The 24,239-nt window shown below is 44.3% G+C and overlaps 1 protein-coding gene across 1 annotated transcript; it reads left to right on the top strand.

Moving 5' to 3' along the window:
• The first annotated feature begins 11 nt into the window (after positions 1 to 11).
• Positions 12 to 9,493, top strand: LOC146973036 (uncharacterized). Its single transcript, XM_085799269.1, has 5 exons — positions 12 to 106; positions 2,291 to 2,447; positions 6,155 to 6,558; positions 8,345 to 8,573; positions 9,335 to 9,493. The coding sequence occupies exons 1-5, from the start codon at positions 38 to 40 to the stop codon at positions 9,454 to 9,456; spliced, it is 981 nt and encodes a 326-aa protein (XP_085655395.1). The 5' UTR covers positions 12 to 37; the 3' UTR covers positions 9,457 to 9,493.
• The last annotated feature ends 14,746 nt before the right edge of the window (positions 9,494 to 24,239 follow it).

The raw sequence follows: 24,239 nt of genomic DNA, 5'->3' as shown, positions 1-24,239 counted from the left end.
TATATATTTTGAAGTCCCGGTTCGTGTTGGCGTCCAGATGACGGAGAGTCCGGACAGCAGCGTCCTGCAGCAGCGGACACACGGACCAGCGGTGAGAGGAACCAGGGTTATAATGTTATAAAGCTGCTGCGACTGCACCTATTAACAATAATTAATAATAATAATAAATAATAATTAATGTTAATCTGCAGCCTGAAGGTTTATCATCACCACTGCTCCTCATCAGCAGCATGTGAGGAGTGTTTACCTGCACCATAACAACATGAATGATGATGATGATGACGATAATGATGCTGCTGCTGATGATGATGATGCTGAAGCTGATGAGTCTACTGTACTGTGTGTATTATGGTCTGTAGCAGGCTACATGCATCATCAGAGATGGAGGAGGAACTAGGCTACTCTGGTTATTGTAGGCTACTGCAGTAAAAGCACAAATAGGCTACCAGAGTAAAAAAAAAAAAAAAAACTAAGATAGCCTACTGCTTTCAAAACGTGAGGACAATCAGGAAAATGTACTTCAAGTATTAGTTACAAGTAGTAATCTAGTACAGAAAGTGTTTTCTATCATAAGATTATAAATAAAATCTGTGTTTTTCAATCTGTGAACACTTTCAGTTCATGTTGGTGCAGTTTGACTGGTTGACCTGAGGAGGGCGCTGCAGCTTCAATTAAAAACACTGAGTTACTCTAATAATCTAAATTTGGATGTCTGAAGATTGAAGGTTTGAATTATCCAGGTGGTTAAATAAATAAAAACAGGTGGAAGGAAAGAGAGAGTCAGGTGTTATTAGGTTTTTTATTATTATTATTTTATTTTAATTCCAGTCATTTGTTGCTGACATCATTAGAGGAGCAGTTACAGCCAATCAGAGGAGCTGCAGGTCTGTTGTAAAGATGTGTTTATAGGTGAGTTTACAGGTAAAATGACTTAACAGGTGTGTACAGGTGAGTGTAGCAGTCTGCACAGCTCAGATGTGTTCATAGGTGATCTTACAGATGTTAAAGACCCACTCCCGTGAAAATCGTGTTTTTTGAGCTTTTCACATGTTCCTGTGGCATTTTTCTTGTGTTAGAGCACTTATCAGCAGAGAAGGAAGTGCAAAATTGCATTTCAGAGTTTTTCTGCCTTCAAACTGCTGTGAACCAATGGCAGACTCAAACTGGCAGTTTCAGGAAGACTGGAGTTGAGGGTGTCACAGCTCCAGGGGAGGGCACTAGTGCTACAAGCTCCCGCCCCGCTCTGCATCTGGCTCAGAGGTGAAAGCCTTCACAGCTCGGTGTAGCTGTCAAGGTATAATAGGTATAGCTCACCTGGTAGAGCAGCTTGCACTGTGAGCAAGGACTATGCACCAGTCTGGGAACGAATCCCAGTGTGGAGTTTTACGTTAAACGCGCTGAATCTGTAATTGTACAATGTCCAGCTGTCAGCAAGCGGGGGGGTGGGGTGCGAGGAGGTGGCTGGGCGGGTGCAGAGCAGCGCAGTCTCCGCCCACCCCCCAGAGGTCAATTGCTAATGTGCATGGCTAATGAGCTGGTTTTAAAATGGCCGAAAAGGGTCGCGGGAGTGGGACTTTAAAGGGATAGTAGCATTTTTTTAAAAAGTGGGGTTGTATGATCTCCAAATAGCCCCTAAGTACTTTAATTGCAGTAGAAGACTCTCTGCACTCCTCCCGTTAGCAATGCCAGCCCATAATAGCCCTGCCCAGAGATTTACAACATACAGTGTTGTGAACAGACCCAAAGAAACGGCCTATTTTCACGGCCTAACCAACTGCTGATCAGCGGGCGCTAACCCTGGGCGGAGGGATACGTGAGTTGGTTAGGTCCAAATAAAAACTGTGTTTTTCCTGCACTTTGAAGGGCTGGAAAAAATTATATTATAGCAAACAATGAAACTGTGTATTTTTTTTCAGGTAAAACCTCTTTTAGGCCGTGAAAATAGGCCGTTTCTTTGGGTCTGTTCACAACACTGTATGTTGTAAATCTCTGGGCAGGGCTATTATGGGCTGGCGTTGCTAACGGGAGGAGTGCAGAGAGTCTTCTACTGCAATTAAAGTACTTAGGGGCTATTTGTAGATCATACAACCCCACTTTAAAAAAAGGTACAAACAGGTGTGTACAGATGAGTTTTCAGGTTCAAGTTTATTTCTGTACTTTATGAAGAGTTTTCCATTAACAGCTCCTCCTCCTCCTCTCCTCCTCCTCCTCTCCTCCTCCTCCTCTTCCTTCTCTCCTCCTCTCCTCCTCCTCTCCTCCTCCTCCTCCTCTCCTCCTCTCTGTGCCACAGGTGGTGAAGGTGGAGTGCGGTGTGACAGGTGAGTCGCCTCTGACGCCGTCTCACTTCGCGGAGCTGCACTTCCTGCGGTCGAGGGTCCGAGAGCTGGAGAGAGAGAAAGCCGAGCTGTCGGCCGAGAACCAGCGGCTGAGGAACATGCTGGTCCACGGTCAGTCACCGCATTCAGATGTTGGATAACGGATCGGATCAAATATTGGAAAATGGATTGTTTCAAAACTAAAAAACGGATTCTGAGATCGGATTAGATCACTAAAGCCGTTTTCCCACTAAAATTAGCGGGTCGACGCGGGTTTTTTAAACGCGGGTCGACCCGCTAACAATCAGCATTTGGCCCCTTTCCCATTGACCAAAATGAGCCGAGTCTGACCCCCCGCTGAGGGATCAGACAGAGCAGAAACCAGTCGCCCCGCTCTCATCCGCGGTGCAAGAGACACACAGAGTCATGCCACAGCCGCCCGCCGCGGAGTGTCCGTCCGCCGAGGCAGACTCTCTGGCTGGCTGACCTGGAGCACCAGGACCGCGGAGGACAGAGAGTCTGCTGCGGCCGGATGACGGACGTCCGCGGCACAACACGTCAGTTAAACAGACTGTCGCTTCTTTTCTTTTCTTTTTTTCTATCGTTTTTGGTCAGTGTTCTCTGATCTTTTGATCCCAGTCTGGAATGAGAGCAGAGCTTTGTTTTGGTACGTGATATGAGACGCGACCGGCGCGATGACGTAGCGCCACGTAACGTTCAGTGTCATCACGTAAATTAGCGGGTTGACGCGGGTCTGGCGTTCCCACTGCAAGCCGAGCAGAGCCGAGCCGATTAAAGGCGATTTTAACCCGCGTCGCTTGCCGAGTCGTTTGACCCGTCGACGCGGCTCGGTGCGCCTTTCCCACTGCCACCAAAAGCCGATTGTTAGCGGATTTAAACTGGTTTTTTGGCCAGTGGGAAAGGGGTATAATTTAGGGATGTCACAATTTTAGATTTTCTTGGTACGATTATTGTCAGAGAAATAATCACGGTGTTACAATTATGACGATTATTATGCAATAATCAATTTCTTTTAAGCACTATGAATGTGTAAAAAAAAAAAAATGAATGTGTAAAAAATCAAAGATAGCCAAAAATATACTTACATGACTGATTGTTTACACAAAATATTTTAAATGTATATTAAAGGTGTACAGAAATGGCCGTTTGTCCTGTTTGTCGCGCCGAGTTGTCACGAGCTGCAACACGAGTTTACCCGAGTAAGGTAAACGAATTTGATTGGTCGTTATCGAGTGGGCGGGATATTCAAAGCTTGGAGCGAGACCGAGCTCCATGTGTGTGTGTGCGTGTCTCAGACGTTTGAATGACGGATTACGGATCCAATATCAGTGGCTAGTGAATCGTGTACAGGCTGACGTATAATCCGTGCGCCTGCATTATCCAATACGAAAAAAAAAACTACACTAAAATACACACTTTCATCCCGGATTTACTCAAAAATAGAATTTTGCACAAAGTTTGGCCTACATCGTCTGATAGATGAGTTATTACACTAATTTTATGACCCAGAGTGGGCTTAAATTCAATTTTCTTTTCTGTACACCTTTAATATAGGACCAATTATTAATCCCCCACAGGAAATGTTTCAAATCTATACCAAATGTTTAGTTTGGTAAAGTTTATTTTCATCTTTTTTGTTAAAAATTACAAATAACACGCTTAAATTTAAATTCCTACCAATTCAGTGTTACGTACATAGGTATATGTACATGTAAACTTACCAGTATCTGTGCATTTACCTTTACTTTGCCGACATGGTTCTGACATATTATCTTTTTTTGGAAAGTGACGGTATTTAGGAATCCTTAATTGTGGCGTTTAATACCACAATTAATTGTGAAAACAGAAAGTAATCATGACATGACTAATCACTATAATCCAATCTTGGTTTGTGTTGTTCAAAACTTTTTTGTAGGATCGGGAAAACCTCTGGATTATTCTGAGTTTGGTGGATTTCAGGAACAAAATGTGATTGAAATTAACTTCAAACTGGTCAAATAAACAATATTTATCATGTAGGCCTAGTACAATCTGTATACACATTTATTTATTTAGGCCTATATTTTGCATCTGATTTTTAAAAAGAAAACTCTGAATGTTTTTCCTCAACTACTGGACATTTATATAAAATCCTAATTTTGAAGAGTTTGAGTTCGAACTTGAAACACACAAACAGTTTCTCTCAGTTGGTTTGGCTCATTTCTCTAAACAGAAATTACATTCTCAAAACTCTAAGATCATTTAGTAAAACAGTGTTACAGTTCAGCACAACACAATAGATTACTTGCAAAAGCTCATCTCTCTCTCAGAACAGTTCACTCATGTGTCAAACCTAAATTTCCTTCTCATACAAATAGTGACGACTTATAGAATGAAATGAAGCTGACATGTTTTGGAGAACAACCATTAGAGAATCAACAATCACTTTAGATCAATAAGATCTATTGTCTTGGCAGCTATCTGTACTTAATCATTTGCAAAGATGTACGAAGACATTTGCAATTTGATGAAATGAATGAGAAATACTATTCTGTTGTGAATAGGGATGTCACCATTATAGATTTTCTTGGTACGATTATTGTCAGAGAAATAATCACGGTGTTACGATTATCACAATTATTATGCATTAATTAATTTCACAACACTATGAATGTGTAAAATCAAATATAGTCAAAATATAACTACATTACTCACAAAATACACAATATATTTCAAGTATCTATTAATATATGATGAATTCTTAATCCCCAGGGGAAACGTTTGAAATATTCAGGTCATAAATTGTCATCTATACCAAATGTTTAAGTTTATTTTAATCGTTTTTTTGTTTTGTTTTGCTTTTTTTTAATTAAAAATGACACGCTAACATTTAAATTCCCACCAATTCAATGTTACATTAGTTAAATGGACCAGTATCTGTGCATTTACCTTTATTTTTGCGCACATCTGCCAATAAGGTTCCAACATCAAATTTTTGTGAAAGTAACGGTATTTAGGAATCTTTACAATTAAATAATTGTGGCGTTTAATACCACGATTAATTGTGAAAACAAGTAATCGTGACATCCCTAGTTGTGAACGATTGGTGGTTTGGAGGTTTGTCCGTGTTGTTTTGATAGTGTCATTTCTGTTTCGAAAAATGAGCCAAACCAACTGAGAAAAACTGTAATAAAATATTCAATATACAGTATGTTCCTGTCTGTCTTTCTCTGGTTTTAAATCGTCGCCTTTTTTCTGAATATATTTCCCAGAAATCCCCGGGAATTATTGCCCCCATGGGTTAGCGTTGTCACTATCCCTAGCACCGGGTAGCCATGGTAACTCCGGTTTGCCTGCATCAATTTTAGTCGCGTTTTTTGCTCCAACCATCAGGACAACGATTTACACTGCAAAAAATCAAAATCTTACCAAGAATATTTGTCTTATTTCTAGTCAAAATGTCATTTCTAGTCAAAATAAATCTAATTCTACTTAAAATAAGACTCATCACATTTAAAAAGTAACTTGTTTTTAGACACTTTTTAATTTTTTCAAGCAAATTTTCCACTTTAAATAAGTAGAAAAATGACAGTGGAGCAAGTTTTTCTTTCTTATTACAAGCACAAAAAACTTACTTTCACTGGCAGATTTTTCTACTTATTTCAATTGAAAATTAGTTTGAAACAAGTGAAAATGATCTAAAAACAAGTTAATTTTTAGGTGATGAAAGAGATTAGTTTTGACTAGAAATGAGACATTTTATATTAAATATACAGTATGTTCCTGTCTGTCTTTCTCTGGTTTTAAATCGTCGCCTTTATTCTGAATATATTTCCCAGAAATCCCCGGGCTCCTCTCCACCATGTGGCAAACTCTGGGCCAGGCCAACGGTCCCAGCTCTGTCTCCACGGCAACCGGCGGGAGCGATAGCTACGCCCCCTATCACCACCACCACCACCACACGGCGGCGGCCAATCAGGAGGGAGAGTTCAGCCCTCAGGTGCAGGTGCAGCAGCTGCAGGACGAGCTGAGCCGCGAGCTGTCCGAGTCCTGGGGTCCGGTCGGCGGCGGCGACGAGGACGAGGACGGGGACGGGGACGGAGAGGACGGACCGGGCGGCGCCGACCTGGTGTTCGGGAGCCACATGGGCGAGGTGGCGCCGCTCTGCAGCCAGACCGACATGGAGGAGCTGAGGAGGAGCTGCTCCGAGAGCCAGTGCACCGCCGGGGAGGCCACTGGACAGGTGAGGAGCTACGATCCAGATCAGACCGGACCGAGCCGGTTTACACTGAACCTGATCCAGTTTACATTGGACCTGATCTGAATTACTCTGGTTCTGTTCTGGTTTGACACCGAACTTGATCCAGAACACACTAAATCTGATCTGAATCACACTGAATCTGACCCTGTTCATACAGAACCTGATCAAGATTTTACTATTTGTGATCCGGTTTACAATCGGTGCGTTTACATGGGTCCAAAAATCCTATTTACAATCAGATTAAGAGGTCAATCAGATTTGAAATGTCTCATGTGAACACCGTACCGGATTCGATTCACCCGCATCTGATTGTATTTCGGATCGGATTGAAAGAGCTAGTCTACGCCGATTGATAATCAGCTTCATGCTGCATGTAAACGGGGATTCGGTCGATAGAGTGGATTATTCAGTCTGCGCACGCGCGTCGTAGTACGTAGGCGTCACGTATTGACGTTCGCGGGAAATAGGGAAGACTCTGGGGAAGACAAGGGCTCGCCGTTGTTGTTATTAGCAACGTAGCATGCTATCGAATGTTAGCGGTTCTGCACCGTATCCCCGCTCTGGTGATGGAGCTCATAGATATATATACTGACTAGATGCCGCCTTCTGCTTCTCAGCGTACGTCAATAGCGCCGCCATCTTGGTCAGGGGGTTCTGACCATAGACATAATATACGTCTGACCAGCAGTCAGACCCGGTCAGACCCTTGTAGAACAAATTTCAGTGTATTTATACATGTGGGTGTTTGTCTGAGTATCTAAGTGTATGTTTAATACATAAAAAAATAAATTATAAAAAATTTTCAATTTTTTGTTGTTGTTGTTGTATCATAAATATATGTCTGACATTTATAATAAACCAAACGGCTTGAAAATCGGTTGAATATTCAGTGAGTTATGGCGATTTTAATGGTTGATAGACCTCTGTTGACTAGTGCAGTAGTAGACACGACTTCCCCCTGACCAAGATGGCCGCCGCGTTGACGTATTCCACTCAATAGAGTTGCCTGGGAACGCGGCATCTAGTCAGTATATATATCTATGGATGGAGCTAAGGAAATAAGGCCATGGAGCCGGGCTCCGCTGGCCGCACAGGTGAGGAGCGGAGGAACGGAAGAGCCGTTGCAAGCGCCACTTTAATGTTTAACATTAAGACGTTGTTTACATTCGGACGCAATCACAAAAGACCGTCTCATTTACCGACGGTTGACGTAGCCTCTGAAGCCGTTGCCTCCGGAGACCGCGTAGGCCGGGTCCTCCGAAGGCTGCAGCCGCTGAATTGAGACACAGTTTATAATCGGCTTCAACTGGTCCATGTATATGCGGATTGAATGTGGATCGCTTTATTTAGTGTTCATGTTAGATTACAGTGAATGTTTTCCCACTTTTACTGCATCTGATTTGATCCAGATCGCACTGTTCTGGATTACACTGGAATTGATCTGGATTACTCTGAATCTTCATCCAGATTAAACTGAATGTGATCCCGTTTTCATTCAATGCGATCTGGATTACACCGGATTTGACCCAGATTACTTTGAATCTAGACCAGTTTACAACGTATCTGATCCAGTTCGCACCGAGTTGGGTTCAGTTTACGTTGAATCTGGAATAGATTACACTGAATCTCACCCAGATTACAGTAGATCTGAAAATGTTTACACTGGACTTTATCTGGTTCAATTTATTCAATCCAGTTTAAACCAGATCTGATCCAGTTTGATCTGGTTTTGATTTGGTTTTAACTGGTTTAATCTGTCCCCGTCCAGGTGAGCGAGGTGGAGGTCTACCCCGGCTCTGGTGTACTTTGCGACGTGCGGTCGTGGCAGGCGGCCAATCAGGCGCAGTCTCCCACGGCGATGGCCCGGATGCTGCTGCTGGGCGTGTTCGACATGAACACCCTGATGAACAGCAACCTGAGAGGGGGGCGCAGCCGCCGGCCGGCCTTCCACCCGCAGCGGAGCGCGCTCGACCCGCACCGGATCAACGCCATCTTCAGTAGGTCCAGACACCGACGCACTCACTCTTCCTTTAAAGGAGAATTACGGCCGTTTTTTTACCCCTACACTGCAAAAACTCAAAATATTTCCAAGAATATTTGTCTTATTTCTTGTCAAAATGTCTCATTTCTAGTCAAAACTAAACTCTTTCCACTTAAAATAAGACTCATCACCTAAAAATTAACTTGTTTTTAGATCATTTCACTTCACTTCACCATCAGGACAACGATTTACACTGCAAAAAATCAAAATCTTACCAAGAATATTTGTCTTATTTCTAGTCAAAATAAATCTAATTATACTTAAAATAAGACTCATCACATTTAAAAAGTAGCTTGTTTTTAGACACTTTTTAATTTTTTCAAGCAAATTTTCCACTTTAAATAAGTAGAAAAATCTGATAGTGGAGCAAGTTTTTCTTCCTTATTACAAGCACAAAAAACCTGCTTCCACTGGCAGATTTTTCTACTTATTTCAATTGAAAATTAGTTTGAAACAAATGAAAATGATCTAAAAACAAGTAAATTTTTAGGTGATGAGTCTTATTTTAAGTGGGAAGAGATTAGTTTTGATTAGCGCCGACTAGCGCCAGGTAGCCATGGTGTAACTCCGGTTTGCCTGCATCAATTTTAGTCGCGTTTTTTGCTCCGTCAGCCATCAGGAAAACGATTTAGGGGTCAAAAATGGCCGAGATTCTCCTTAAACCTGCCTTCCTCTCGCTCTTTCTCTCTCTTACGCTCTCCACCATCTCTTCCTCAGACGCCATCTTGGCTCGGTTTCCTCTCGCCAAGAAGGGAGTCATCGGCTCCGGCATCAACTCCAAACTCTCCGAGATCCGCTTCCGCTCCCGCAAAGCCAATCGGGATCCCCGCTTCCTCTGACGGACAGCTCGCCAGCCACCGCCGGCCTACCTCACAGTTTTAAAGGGATAGTAGCATATTTTTTAAGTGGGGTTGTATGATCTACAAATAGCCCCTAAGTACTTTAACTGCAGTAGAAGACTCTCTTCACTCCTCCCGTTAGCAACGCCAGCCCATAATAGCCCTGCCCAGAGATTTACAACATACATTGTTGTGAACAGACCCAAAGAAACGGCCTATTTTCGTGGCCTAAGGCCCCATTCACATGGAGCGCCTGAAAACGCATGCAAAACGCCAGCTGGAGCGTTTTGCACGCGTTTTTCAAAGCGATTCTGAGCTCGTGTCTATGGTCGCGTCTGCCGTTACTAAGCAACCAAAAGAACCTGTCACATTTTTACATTTAGTGGTGTGCTTCTGTCATTTAACCAGCTGCTCGACCACTGCTCGATCTGCCTGTCTGTCTGTCAGTTTGAATGGAGGACTCACCGCCGTGTGGAGAGGAGGGAGGCAGATGAGACGTGAACTCCCTACCTTGTGTCTAATAAAAGTTAAAAATGCGGTTAAATGTACTGGTATCACACTGCTGCTACGGCAGCTATGGAGTAGAGATCCGGGCTGGACCGGGGGAGAACTGAGCTGCCGCTCGCCGAGAGGGAGCTGCTGAAAGCAGCAGCACTGAGAGCCGGGCTGCTTGTTGCTGCTGGTGAAGCAGGTCCGTGCAGCTGATTCTGATCACATGACACGCGGTGTGCGTGCGGCATTCGAAAAAGTTGAGATATTTTCATCTCGGTGCGCCTCGGACGCGCACAGAAAAAAAGGCGCGTCGGCGTCGCTTCGGATTTTGCGCGCGCAAGGCGCGCGGTTACATTGAAAACAATGGAAACGCTCGCGCAAAAGATGCTCCATGTGAATGGGCCCTAAAAGAGGTTTTATCTGAAAAAAAATACACAGTTTCATTGTTCGCTATAATATAATTTTTTCCAGCCCCTCAAAGTGCAGGAAAAACACAGTTTTTATTTGGACCTAACCAACTGCTGATCGGCGGGCGCTAACCCTGGGCGGAGGGATACGTGAGTTGGTTAGGTCCAAATAAAAACTGTGTTTTTCCTGCACTTTGAAGGGCTGGAAAAAATTATATTATAGCGAACAATGAAACTGTGTATTTTTTTTTTCAGGTAAAACCTCTTTTAGGCCGTGAAAATAGGCCGTTTCTTTGGGTCTGTTCACAACACTGTATGGTGTAAATCTCTGGGCAGGGCTATTATGGGCTGGCGTTGCTAACGGGAGGAGTGCAGAGAGTCTTCTACTGCAATTAAAGTACTTAGGGGCTATTTGTAGATCATACAACCCCACTTTTAAAAAAAATGCTACTATCCCTTTAACATTACGGATTGTCCAATGAGAACACAGCAGCAGTGTGGACCAATGAGAACGCAGCAGTCTGCAAACAGCTCGACCAATGAGCATGCAGCCGGCAGACGGACGGACTGACGTTTTTATTCAAAAAAAAAAAAACTTTGTTCAGGTGCAGCAGCTTCCCGCTGGACTTCACTGTCGACATGGACGACGTGTTGTGTTGATGTTGATGTTGTCATGTTTATATTTGTCGGTTTGTGTTATGTGTGTGTATTATTTTTTTTTTCTGTAAATTACAGAATAAGTGGAGACGACGAATAAAAAGTCTGATGAAGACACAAACGAACGTCCACGTCTCCTTCTTCTCCTCCTTCTCTCCGCTTCACATCCTCCTCCAACAATGACATCACTCCGAGCCTCATTCCTCTTAATAAATGAGCTGTTCGTTTCTCTCAGTGTGTGTGTGTGTGTTTCAGTGTGTGTGTGTGTGTGTGTGTGTGTGTGTGTTGGAATGTAAAGTGTGTAACCGTCCATTCAGAACCCCCATTTGAATATGAATCAGCTGTCGCCGGGCGGAAAACACCCGGCACAAAAGACCTTCCTCACTTTGACACTCTGCTTCACCTCCTCTCTCTCTCTCTCTCCTTCTCTCCCTCTCCCCATCGCTCTCTCTCCTTGCTCCCTCTCTGTATCACCCCCCTCCATCCCCTCTTCCCTCCCCCCTTTCCTCCCCCCTCCTCCCGGCCTGGACTTCCTGAAACAAGGCGTCCTCCTTAATGAAGACAATCTGCTATTCTTTCCTGTTGAAAGAAGCTCTGAGGACTCGCTGAGACTGCCAAGGACAGAGACAAAGACACCAGGCGGTGGGTGATGGAGGGGGAGGAGGGGGGGAGGGAGGAGGGGAGGAGGGGAGGAGAGGGTGGAGGAGGGGAGGGAGGGAGGGGTCTGACCTTTCTTTCATACAACATGGAGGTCTGGACTGAACCCAAACATCCCAGAGCAAGATCCAGAAAAACTCCTCAAAGGACTCGACTCAACTGTGGGAGAAAGTTAGAAAAAAAAGGAGGAGAAAAAGAAGAAAAAGGGGGAGGAGGAGGGGGGAGGAAAGTAAAAGAAAAGGGAGAAATAAAAGGAGGTGAGGAGGGAAAAGAGGAGATAGGAAAAGGGAAAATGTGGGAAAGAAGGAGGTAGAATCGTTTTAATGACGTCACAGACAGATGTGAACGTCATCTATCTATCTATCTATCTATCTATCTATCTATCTATCTATCTATCTATCTATCTATCTATCTATCTATCTATCTATCTATCTATCTATCTATCTATCTATCTATCTGTCTATCTGTCTATCTATCTGTCTATCTGTCTATCTGTCTGTCTGTCTGTCTATTACACTGAATCTGAACTTTACACTGGATTAATTTACGTAAATTATAGTAATAAGACTCGACTCAACTGTGGGAGGAAGTTAGAAAAAAAAGGAGGAGAAAAAGAAGAAAAAGGGGGAGGAGGAAGGGGGAGGAAAGTAAAAGAAAAGGGAGAAATAAAAGGAGGTGAGGAGGGAAAAGAGGAGATAGGAAAAGGGAAAATGTGGGAAAGAAGGAGGTAGAATCGTTTTAATAACGTCACAGACAGATGTGAACGTCATCTATCTATCTATCTATCTATCTATCTATCTATCTATCTATCTATCTATCTATCTATCTATCTATCTATTCATAATCCAGTTTTCTGTGAACAGGAGGAGGAAAATATTTGTCATCTGTTCTTTGAATGTCGTTATACCTCCTTGTTTTGGATAGAACTAGAAGACGTGTTTACATTTCTGACAGGAATCAAGATTAAACTTAAAAAAAAAAGATATAATTCTCACTTATGATGAAAAAAAACTTAAAGCAGAAGTAAGTGATATATTTGTGTTAATATAAGTCTTAAATAGTTGTATCTTCCGACAGCAATCACTTACATAGAGTGTTTGGTCTGAAACACGGGTCTGTCAGTCACTCTGCTCTGCTCTGAGCCGAAGAGAAAACATTTATCGTATCCTACAGTTTTTATCCAATGAGGAGAGAGAACGGCATGCAGGGCTGTGTGTGCAGCCAAGGAACGCCGTGAATGTGGCGACGTAGGGACGAGGACTGTTATGGTGCGTTCAAGGCAACTCGTGTTTTTCCGTCCTGTGAAGTGGTACCAGTTCGATCTGGTACGAGTTCACCGGTCAGAAGTTAGGAGTGGCCGTTATAGTGACTTTCACCGGTAAAACAGGTCTGAAAAACACGAGTGGGTTGACTGGAACGCTACAAAGTCGTAAGTTGTGACATGAAGCTGTAATTTACGATTTCAAAAGCCTGCCTGGAACGCAGCATTAGCCAAAACGACCGGATCGCTTACTTCTGCTTTAAGGGAAAGGAATTGCTTTTGTTGAATCTTTTTATTTTACAAGGGAAATATTACATCCATAAATGTAAATGGTCATCAAAAAGACAACATTTTTATGAGTTTAAAATACTGTAGAAATCAGATATTAGGCTATATGCAGCTACTACAAAATATGAAAGACAGAAAAGCTATAAAAACCTTGGAGTATTATAAATTATTACAAACAGCTATATGATTTAATAATACCTATAATATATATTATTATTATTATTATTATTATTACCCGTGACCCTAGTGCAGGATAAGCGGTATAGAAAATGAAAGAATGAATATATAATATTAATACCCCTTTCAATGTATATATGTATATATTTTTAATAAAAAAAAGAGATGGAGAGATAGAGAGATGGAGGAAAAGAAAGGAGGAAGAGGAAAGCGGAAGGAGACTGAGCTGAGACTGCAGAGGTCAAAGGTCAAGAGACTGAGCTGGTCAATGAAGGTCTAAAGGTCAGAGAGGAAGAGAAGATGAACTGATCCAGAGTCAGTTGTCGTCTCTCTCCTTCGTGAACCTTCAGCTCATCTGGTCACATGACCGCACTGTGATTTAGAGGGAACTGCTCCTTTAATGTGTCTGTCAATATGTTTTTCATTGTCATTTTCAGTCGCCTTTTTGTCTTTTTGTGTTGTCTACATTATTATGTGTACTGTTATTGAACTGATTTTATGTTTATGGGACTCTGCACCTTGCTATAATCCGCCACATTTACATGTTTTTTTTGTCCATTAAAGGGATAGTAGCATTTTTTTAAAGTGGGGTTGTATGATCTCCAAATAGCCCCTAAGTACTTTAATTGCAGTAGAAGACTCTCTACACTCCTCCCGTTAGCAACGCCAGCCCATAATAGCCCTGCCCAGAGATTTACAACATACAGTGTTGTGAATGGACCCAAAGAAACAGCCTATTTTCACGGCCTAAAAGAGGTTTTACCTGAAAAAAAATACACAGTTCCATTGCTCGCTATAATATAATTTTTTCCAGCCCCTCAAAGTGCAGGAAAAACACAGTTTTTATTTGGACCTAACCAACTGCTGATCGGCGGGCGCTAACCCTGGGCGGAGGGATACGTGAGTTGGTTAGGTCCAAATAAAAACTGTGTTTTTCCTGCACTTTGAGGGGCTGGAAAAAAATATATTATAGTGAACAATGGAACTGTGTATTTTTTTTCAGGTAAAACCTCTTTTAGGCCGTGAAAATAGGCCGTTTCTTTGGGTCCATTCACAACACTGTATGTTGTAAATCTCTGGGCAGGGCTATGGGCTGGCGTTGCTAACGGGAGGAGTGCAGAGAGTCTTCTACTGCAATTAAAGTACTTAGGGGCTATTTGTAGATCATACAACCCCACTTTAAAAAAATGCTACTATCCCTTTAATGTCTTTTATTGCCATTGCATGTTGGTGAATTTCTTGGGTGAATTGGTCCAGACTGGGTTTGGATTCTGTCCATTTTTTTTTGTGTGTGTGGACACGGATCACAGTCGGCATTGATCTGGAACGTTTTCATTTCTCGACGTAATACGTAATTAACTGTGGCAGAGTAGGCTTAGTAGTGTCTGAAGACCGGTGAGTTCATTATATAGTTCACTATGTAGAATTCCCTATAGTGAGTAGGGAGTCGGGAATGAGTGAGTGGTTTCGGACACAACTCTTCTGTTGTCGTCGTCGTCGTCGCTGCCTCAGGTTGATTTGTGGATTTGTCTGGATCAGACCTGAACCCAGACCAGCCGGGACCTTTTCCCAGGACCTCCCCCATCTATCACACCACAGAGGACCGGAGGAGGGAGTACTCCGAGTACAAGTACCACTACCACTACTACAGTACTTGTTATTACAAACTGTGGAGCTCTATAACTCAGTAAAGTAAACTGTCCATCTTTATATGTTGGTATGAGCTGAATGATTTACAAGGCTGTTCTTGAGATGACTCCATCTTCATTTATCATCCCTTTTAATCTTGAATAATAAGGACTACAGTCTCCACTCTTAGGATTTTTTTTTTTTTTTGTCATTTTACTGTTCCCAAAGTCAGAACAGAAATGGGGAAGAAAGATTTTAGATTTTCTGCTCCAAGTACATTGAACATTTTGCAGTCAGAGCTCAAACTCCAAAGTCTGGTATCTCTGAGTGTTTTCAAGTCCATAATAAATTCCATTACATCCAGGCTTCAGGAGTGCAAACGTTTTATTTGGTAACAATTTATTTGACTCCTATCTCTACAACGCATTATAACCATACTTATAATGAGTTATAATGCAGTTATAACACTGTATAACTGTAGTTATAAACACTCATAAATGATCATAATGCTTTATAACAATAATCATAACTCACTATAAAGCATTTTATCATGACTTATAAGGTCAGGTATTATAATACATTATAATTGTTAGTAACTTGCTGACAACGCCCACATTGATAACACATTATAAATATAGTTATAATGTGTTATTGGCTTATAAACGTGTATAACTATCATTATAAACACTCATTAATTATGATAAGGCTTTATAACAATAAGCATTAGCATTTTATAATTGCTTATAAGGTCAAGTATTATAATAGAGTTATAATGCTCTATAATGTGTGGTGCTTATTGTTATAAAGTCTTATAATAAGTGTTTATAATGATAGTTATACATGACTATAAGCCACTTATAACACATTATAACTATATCTATAATGCGTTATCGATGTGGGCATTGTCAGAGAGTTACTAACAATTATAATGAATTATAATACCTGACCTTATAGTGTGTTATGATTATCGCTATAAAGCATTATGATCATTTATGAGGGTTAATAACTGTAGTTATACAGTGCTATAACTGCATTGTAAGTATGGTTATAATGCATTATAGGGATAGGCGTCAAATAAAGTGTTACCTTTTTTTTTTTTTTTAACTAATCTTGAAAATTCAACTGTATTTGTATTCTTTGTTTTTGCTTTTTGTCTATGATTAATGTGACTGTGTTGAAACTTTATGTGCTGCCTCTTGGCCCGGTCTCTCAATGGGACAAACCTGGTTAAAGCAGAAGTAAGTGATATATTTGTGTTAATATAAGTCTTAAATAGTTATATCTTCCGACAGCAATCACTTACATAGAGTGTTTGGTCTGAAACACGGGTCTGTCAGTCCCTCTGCTCTGCTCTGAGCCCAGGAGAAAACATTTATTGTATCCTACAGTTTTTATCCAATGAGGAGAGAGAACGGCATGCAGGGCTGTGTGTGCAGCCAAGGAACGCCGTGAATGTGGTGACGTAGGGACGAGGACTGTTATGGTGCGTTCAAGGCAACTCGTAACTCGTGTTTTTCCGACCTGTTTTTATTTATTTATTTAAAGGTTTATTTGAAATGGGACCTCACATATTCATGAACATACAAGAAAACACAACATTTAATTGCAGTAAATATGTCGGATTTAGCTGGGAGCTAATTTCCATCCGTAGTCCCATGGCACTTAATTAAATAAAATTACAATCAGACATTTAAAAACGATAAACATTTAAGACGATAGACAATAACCTCCATAGGGTGTTTAGCAGCAGTTACAATTACAGTGTTGCAAATTACTCAGCAGGTGACAATGCTAGGCGACGCATTGCCACCTGCAGAGAGAGAGAGAGGAAAAAAAAAAAAAAAAAAAGGAATAATAATAAATAAAATAAAATAAAATAAAATAAAAATAGATAGATAATAATGCAAGTGATAATGCTAGGTGACGCATTGCCACTTGCAGGGAGAAAACAATAAATGAATACATAATGAACAAAATACAATAATAATAATAAAGAAAAAAAATAAAATAAAATAATAATAATAATAATAATAACGGTGCAGGGGACAATGCTAGGCGGCGCATTGTCACCTGCAGAGAAAGAAAAGAAAAAAAAAAAAAAAAAATAGAAAAGAAGAAATATAAATAATAATAGTGATAACCACCGTGGTAACAGAGGTAGTGTACAGAGTTAGCAGCCATTATAACAATAAGAAATGAAAGGCCAGATAATGATATCTGCCTAGATTTAAAAGAGGTAGCTACACAATAATTTACAAACTGTGAAGTGGTACCAGTTCGATCTGGTACGAGTTCACGGGTCAGAAGTTACGAGTGGCCGTTACAGTGACTTTCACCGGTAAAACAGGTCGGAAAAACACGAGTGGGTTGCCTGGAACGCTACAAAGTCGTAAGTCGTGACTTGAAGCTGTAATTTACGATTTCAAAAGCCTGCCTCGAACGCAGCATTAGCCAAAACGACCGGATCGCTTACTTCTGATTTAAATAAAGTTTATAATAATAATAAAATAATGAAGTAGTACTGTGGAGGTTTGGTAGTTGGAGTTATATTCTGTAGGGTTAGAGTCAGTTTTACATTGTTTGAATAAATCTGTGTGTGTGTGTGTGTCATGGTTCACACACACGACGTTTGTTCTTCTGAAGAAATGTCTCCGTTTGTTCTTTTGTCTGAAAACAAAGATCCAACACACACACACACACACACACACACACACACACACACACACACACACACACACACACACACACACACACACACATTGTTCATTCATTAGTTTTCTGTTTTTTTTTCTTCGTCTTTTGTTTAGGTTCGGTCAGTTCTTCGTCCGTCAGGAAGCCGCTCCGATGCTACAGATGTTACAGATGTTACAGATGTTGTTGCCGTGGCGACCCTGAGGGCAGACGAGCAGCACCGTGGTTACGCCGACCTTTGACCCCTGACCCCCGGCTGTCTACATGTTAATGTGACCTTTCCCCGGTCTGAAGGTCACATGACCGAACAGCGACGTCGTTGTTTGTTCCTCCGACCAATCAGAGCGCAGCGTGGGCGGAGCCACAGTCCAGCCGCTCCACAGATTCCTGAGATTCCACCGACAGGCCCACACAGGGACTGATAAGTAATCTATTACTCTGAAGTAATCCACAGATTCCTGAGATTCCATTGACAGGCCCACACAGGGAATGATAAGTAATCTATTACTCTGAAGTACTCCACAGTACTCTACTCTGAAGTACTCTACAGTAGGGGAGAGTGGGGTAAGATGAGCCAGTGGGTAAGTTGACCCACCCCTTGTTTCTAGGAAACTATAGGAAAAAATTAGCATGTGACCAAATATTAGGGAGGCAGGCATCATTTCATGGAGTCTGTGAAGGTTTATGAGAAGTTTTATGAGAATTGTGTTTAGACCAAAAGAGATGATTACAAATTTGTTTTATACATTGGTTGTGGTATCTATGAGCTACAACATGAGGTAGTAAACCTAGCATGAAACTGCACCATTTTAGCTGTGGGAGCAATAAACCCAAGCTAAGGTAGCTGTGGGGTAAGTTGATCCATCTGGCCAGGGGGAAGTTGAGCCACCTATCCTATACACTTAATGAATGTATTTTGGCTGTATATGTCCAAATGATTAAATCAAGATTCTGTATGTTTGTAATTACATAAAGTATATTCCTATAAACAGGAAAAGTTGTTTATAGTGTGCCAAACTTTACTTTCAAAGAAAAATATCTGGGATTCTTCCCAAGATGCCACGTAATCACAAAACTCCCCAAATGTCAGTGAGTTGGTGGCTCAGCAGGAAGTCCCTGCAGTTTGTGTTCACCTGTAGCCTGGACAGATGAAATATTAAGTAAAGGGGGAGGTAGGAGATGGATGGAAGTAAAGAAGGGGGGGTTGATCAATTTACCCCATTCCAATGGTCAACTTACCCCATTCATGGGGTAAGTTGAGTCACAAGACCTGCGGCTTATATTCAAGTGCGGCCTATGTACAGTATTTTCATTTAAAATGTAGCTGGTGCAGCATACAAGTGCGTCTATCCACCACTTTATTTTCCCATGATCCATTGCATCACACCACAACGGAAGTCAGTTTTCACTCCGTAGTAGCATTGTAGCGAGCGGCTAGCTGGTAGCGCTAGCCACCGGTGTAGGCACCAAATGTGGGGGCTCCGGACTGCCAAAACCGCCCTGACTAATCTGATGTTTGTCAAGTCTACAAAACGAATTACCAAACAAACACCACCACTTCTGTGTGCACGCCTCTGCAACTAGTCATGGCTATCGTAGCCGTTAGCTTCGCTGCTGCTGACAGCTAACAGCAGCAGCAAGCTAACACCAGGACGTCAGCTGTTAAAACCCTCCCGTTGTCGGACACGACATGAAACTACTCCAGTTAGCTCAGTCATGTTGTAACAAAGATATCCGCTGGAAGAAATATTTTTTTCATGGGCTGTTTAGTGTTTTTTTTTTTAAGAAGAAAACAGCAAGGAAGTGTATGTCGCCCGGACTGGCGTTACCGGGGCCCCATCCTGGAGCCAGGCCTGGGGTCGGGGCTCGCAGGCGAGCGTCTGGTGGCCGGGTCTTGGCCCACGGGACCCGGCCGGGCGCAGCCCGAGCGAGCGACGTGGGCCCGCCCTCCCGTAGGCCCACCACCCGCGGGAGGGTTCATAAGGGGCAGGTGCCGTGTGTTTTGGGTGGCAGCCGTGGGCGGGGGCCCCGGCGACCCAATCCCCGGACGACGACTCTGGCTTTAGGGACATGGAATGTCACCTCGCTGGGGGGGAAAGAGCCTGAGCTCGTGTGGGAGGCTGAGAGGTACCGACTAGAGATAGTCGGGCTCACCTCCACGCACAGCCTGGGCTCTGGAACCCAACTCCTTGAGAGAGGTTGGACTCTCTTCCACTCTGGAGTTGCCCATGGTGAGAGGCGGCGAGCTGGTGTGGGCTTGCTCATAGCCCCCCAGCTCAGCCGCCATGTGTTGGAGTTCTCCCCACTTAACGAGAGGGTCGCTTCCCTGCGCCTTCGGGTCGGGGATAGGTCTCTCACTGTCGTTTCGGCCTACGGGCCGAACGGCAGTGCAGAGTACCCGGCCTTCCTGGAGGCCCTGGGAGGGGTGCTGGAAAGTGCCCCAACTGGGGACTCCATCGTTCTGTTGGGGGACTTCAACGCTCACGTGGGCAGCGACAGTGTTACCTGGAGAGGTGTGATTGGGAGGAACGGCCTCCCCAATCTGAACCCGAGCGGTGTTTTGTTATTGGACTTCTGTGCTAGCCACAGTCTGTCCATAACAAACACCATGTTCGAGCATAAGGGTGTCCATCAGTGCACGTGGCACCAGGACACCCTAGGCCGGAGGTCAATGATCGACTTTGTAGTCGTGTCATCTGACCTCCGGCCGTATGTCTTGGACACTCGGGTGAAGAGAGGGGCTGAGCTGTCAACTGATCACCACCTGGTGGTGAGTTGGATCCGCTGGCAGGGGAGGAAGCTGGTCAGACCTGGAAGACCCAAGCGTATCGTGAGGGTCTGCTGGGAACGTCTGGCAGAATCCCCTGTCAGGGAGGTCTTCAACTCCCACCTCCGGGAGAGCTTTGACCAGATTCCGAGGGAGGCCGGAGACATTGAGTCCGAATGGACCATGTTCTCCACTTCCATTGTTGACGCGGCCGTCCGGAGCTGCGGCCGTAAAGTCTCCGGCGCCTGTCGCGGCGGCAATCCCCGAACCCGGTGGTGGACACCGGAAGTAAGGGATGCCGTCAAGCTGAAGAAGGAGTCCTACCGAGCCTGGCTAGCTCGGGGGACCCCCGAGGCAGCTGACGGGTACCGGCAGGCCAAGCGGACGGCAGCCCGGGCGGTCACGGAAGCAAAAACTCGGGTCTGGGAAAAGTTCGGGGAGGCCATGGAGGAGGACTACCGGTCGGCCTCGAGGAAATTCTGGCAAACCGTCCGACGCCTCAGGAGGGGGAAGCAGTGCTCCGCCAACACTGTTTACAGTGGAGGAGGGGAGCTGTTGACCTCGACTGGGGATATCGTCGGGCGGTGGAAGGAATACTTCGAGGATCTCCTCAATCCCACTGACACGCCTTCCGTCGAGGAAGCAGAGGCTGAGGACTCAGAGGTTGATTCATTCATCACCCAAGCTGAAGTCACTGAGGTAGTCCGGAAGCTCCTCAGTGGCAAGGCACCGGGGGTGGATGAGATCCGCCCTGAGTACCTCAAGTCTCTGGATGTTGCGGGGCTGTCGTGGCTGACACGCCTCTGCAGCATCGCGTGGCAGTCGGGGACAGTGCCTCTGGACTGGCAGACCGGGGTGGTGGTCCCTCTCTTCAAAAAGGGGGACCGGAGGGTGTGTTCCAACTACCGGGGGATCACACTCCTCAGCCTCCCGGGGAAAGTCTATTCCAGGGTGCTGGAGAGGAGAATTCGGCCGATAGTCGAACCTCGGATTCAGGAGGAACAATGCGGTTTTCGCCCTGGCCGTGGAACGCTGGACCAGCTCTACACCCTCCGCAGGGTGCTCGAGGGTGCATGGGAGTTTGCCCAACCAGTCCACATGTGTTTTGTGGACTTGGAGAAGGCTTTCGACCGTGTCCCACGTGGCATCCTGTGGGAGGTGCTCCGAGAGTATGGGATCGGAGGCCCTCTGCTGAGGGCTGTACGGTCCCTGTATGACCGGAGCAGGAGCTTGGTTCGCATTGCCGGCAGTAAGTCAGACCTGTTCCCGGTGCGTGTTGGACTCCGGCAGGGCTGCCCTTTGTCACCGGTTCTGTTCATTATTTTTATGGACAGAATTTCTAGGCGCAGCCAAGTGCCGGAGGGGGTACGGTTCGGGAGCCACTTGATTTCATCTCTGCTTTTTGCAGATGATGTGGTCTTGTTGGCTCCCTCGAGCCAGGACCTTCAGCATGCACTGGGGCGGTTTGCAGCCGAGTGTGAAGCAGCTGGGATGAGAATCAGCACCTCTAAGTCCGAGACCATGGTTCTCGACCGGAAAAAGGTGGCTTGCACCCTCCAGGTCGGGGGAGAGTTCCTGCCTCAGGTGGAGGAGTTTAAGTATCTCGGGGTCTTGTTCACGAGTGAGGGGAGAACGGAGCGCGAGATCGACAGGCGGATCGGTGCGGCGGCCGCAGTAATGCGGTCATTGTATCGGTCCGTCGTGGTGAAGAAGGAGCTGAGCCGAAAGGCAAAGCTCTCGATTTACCGGTCGATCTACGTTCCCACCCTCACCTATGGTCATGAACTCTGGGTCATGACCGAAAGAACTGGATCCCGGATACAAGCGGCCGAAATGAGTTTCCTCCGCAGGGTGGCGGGGCGCTCCCTTAGCCCTAGAACACTAACGTCGGGTGATTTTCACCCATGAAATTATTGTTTCATAATTTTCATTATGTTGCTGTTGTCTGAGTTTCATGGGTCCCTGGGTAGCTTCATACTGCTCACTGACGTCACTGAAGGTAGGCATGTTACCCTGCTGCCATCCCTAGTTTTTTCAGCAGGCACATGTTCGGGTGGATTTCACCCGACGTTAGTGTTTATGTATCTAAATCTGGCTACCATTTCTGGTGATGCTGAAAATGTTTCTTTTTTCTTTTTACTCCACCAAATAAGGCTCAAATGTCCCACAAATGGGTGGTCTGAAGAACAAAGTCCCAGCTCCATTAGTTTTTTTTTTAAGGAAGTTTTTGTTAAAAAAACAAAAAAAATCACAAATTTTGGACATTTTTTTATAGGGTCACCATGATACCTTTTTTCATTTTGTGAAACATTGTAGTGGAAAATTAAGGAAGTGTACTTCAATTTGCCATGTATTGTTGTATTTTAATATACTTTGGTGAGAAATATTTTTTTATGGGTATATTATATCGGGTAAAAAATACCCGGCGTTAGTGATGATGTTACTTTTTGTAACGTTAGTGTTCTAGGGTTAGAGATAGGGTGAGGAGCTCTGTCACCCAAGAGGAGCTCGGAGTAGAGCCGCTGCTCCTCCACATCGAGAGGAGCCAGCTGAGGTGGCTCGGGCACCTGTATAGGATGCCCCCTGGACGCCTCCCTCGTGAGGTGTTCCAGGCATGTCCCACCGGGAGGAGGCCCCGAGGAAGACCCAGGACACGCTGGAGTGACTACGTCACTCGGCTGGCCTGGGAACGCCTTGGGGTCCCCCCGGAAGAGCTGGAGGAAGTGTCCGGGGAGAGGGAAGTCTGGGGATCCCTGCTCCGACTGCTGCCCCCGCGACCCGGACTCGGATAAGCGGCGGACAATGGATGGATGTTTAGTGTTTATTGAGTTATTTAAGACACTGCTAACGGCTAACGGTTAGCCCAGCTAACGTTAATCTAAAATGTAATGAATGGAGTGTCATGGCGACACCCAGCGTCGTTCTCCGGAAAGTGGTGGATAGTCCGGAAAGTAGCCTACGTAAATTGTCCATGATGTTGAGTGTCAGCTGAGTGTCAACTGTTGGACACATTCACGCTCTCTTATGACGTAATCTCACGGCGCACCATTCCTCCTAATCGCAAAACACTAATGAATGGAAACGGTCATAAATTCGCATTTGCTCTTTGCGCATTTTCACAAAATCCGCTTTTAAATTCGATACGACTTGGATGGAAACCCAACTAATGTCAACTTTGCATCAAAAGTGACATAACTTACCGAATGACACTTAACAACAGCTGTCATAAGTATTCATTGATGTTTATGACAGCTGTTATGTCAATCTTATGAATACCTATTCAAGTAAAGTGTTACCGTAGTTTTAGTAGTAGTCATGGTAACAGGCCCCTGTACTGGTGCACTGTGCCCTGAGTCTTGACTGCAGGAACAAACCTGCAGCAGCCTGACAGACGAAGCTCAGGGCGAAGTGGCAGAAAGTTTTTCAGAGTCCAAACTGACATCACACACAAGACGAAGAAGAAGAAGAAGAAGAAGAAGAAGAAGAAGAAGAAGAAGAAGTTGTTTTATCCCCCTCTTTCCTCCCCCCTTCTCCCCCCTTCCTCTCCTTTCAGGCCTTTTCTTCTCCTCTCTGGCTCCCAGGCATCAGCGAGGAGGAGGAGGAGGAGGAGGAAGAGGGGGGAGAACTCATTACCATATGAAAGAGAAGAAAAACTATTAGGCAAATTAAAGTATTTAAAGCAACAGATTCAAACTAAGAAGCTTTATTCACACCGACGCCTGGGAACGGACGACTAACTCCCTCCCTCCCTCCCTTC

The sequence above is a fragment of the Trachurus japonicus genome, chromosome 15 (assembly GCF_045865225.1).
Source record: "Trachurus japonicus isolate A0001 chromosome 15, Traja_1.0".
In the NCBI taxonomy this organism is placed as follows: Eukaryota; Metazoa; Chordata; class Actinopteri; order Carangiformes; family Carangidae; genus Trachurus; species Trachurus japonicus.
Note: the sequence above shows the minus strand (reverse complement) of the source record. Positions and strands in the feature narration are given on the sequence as shown.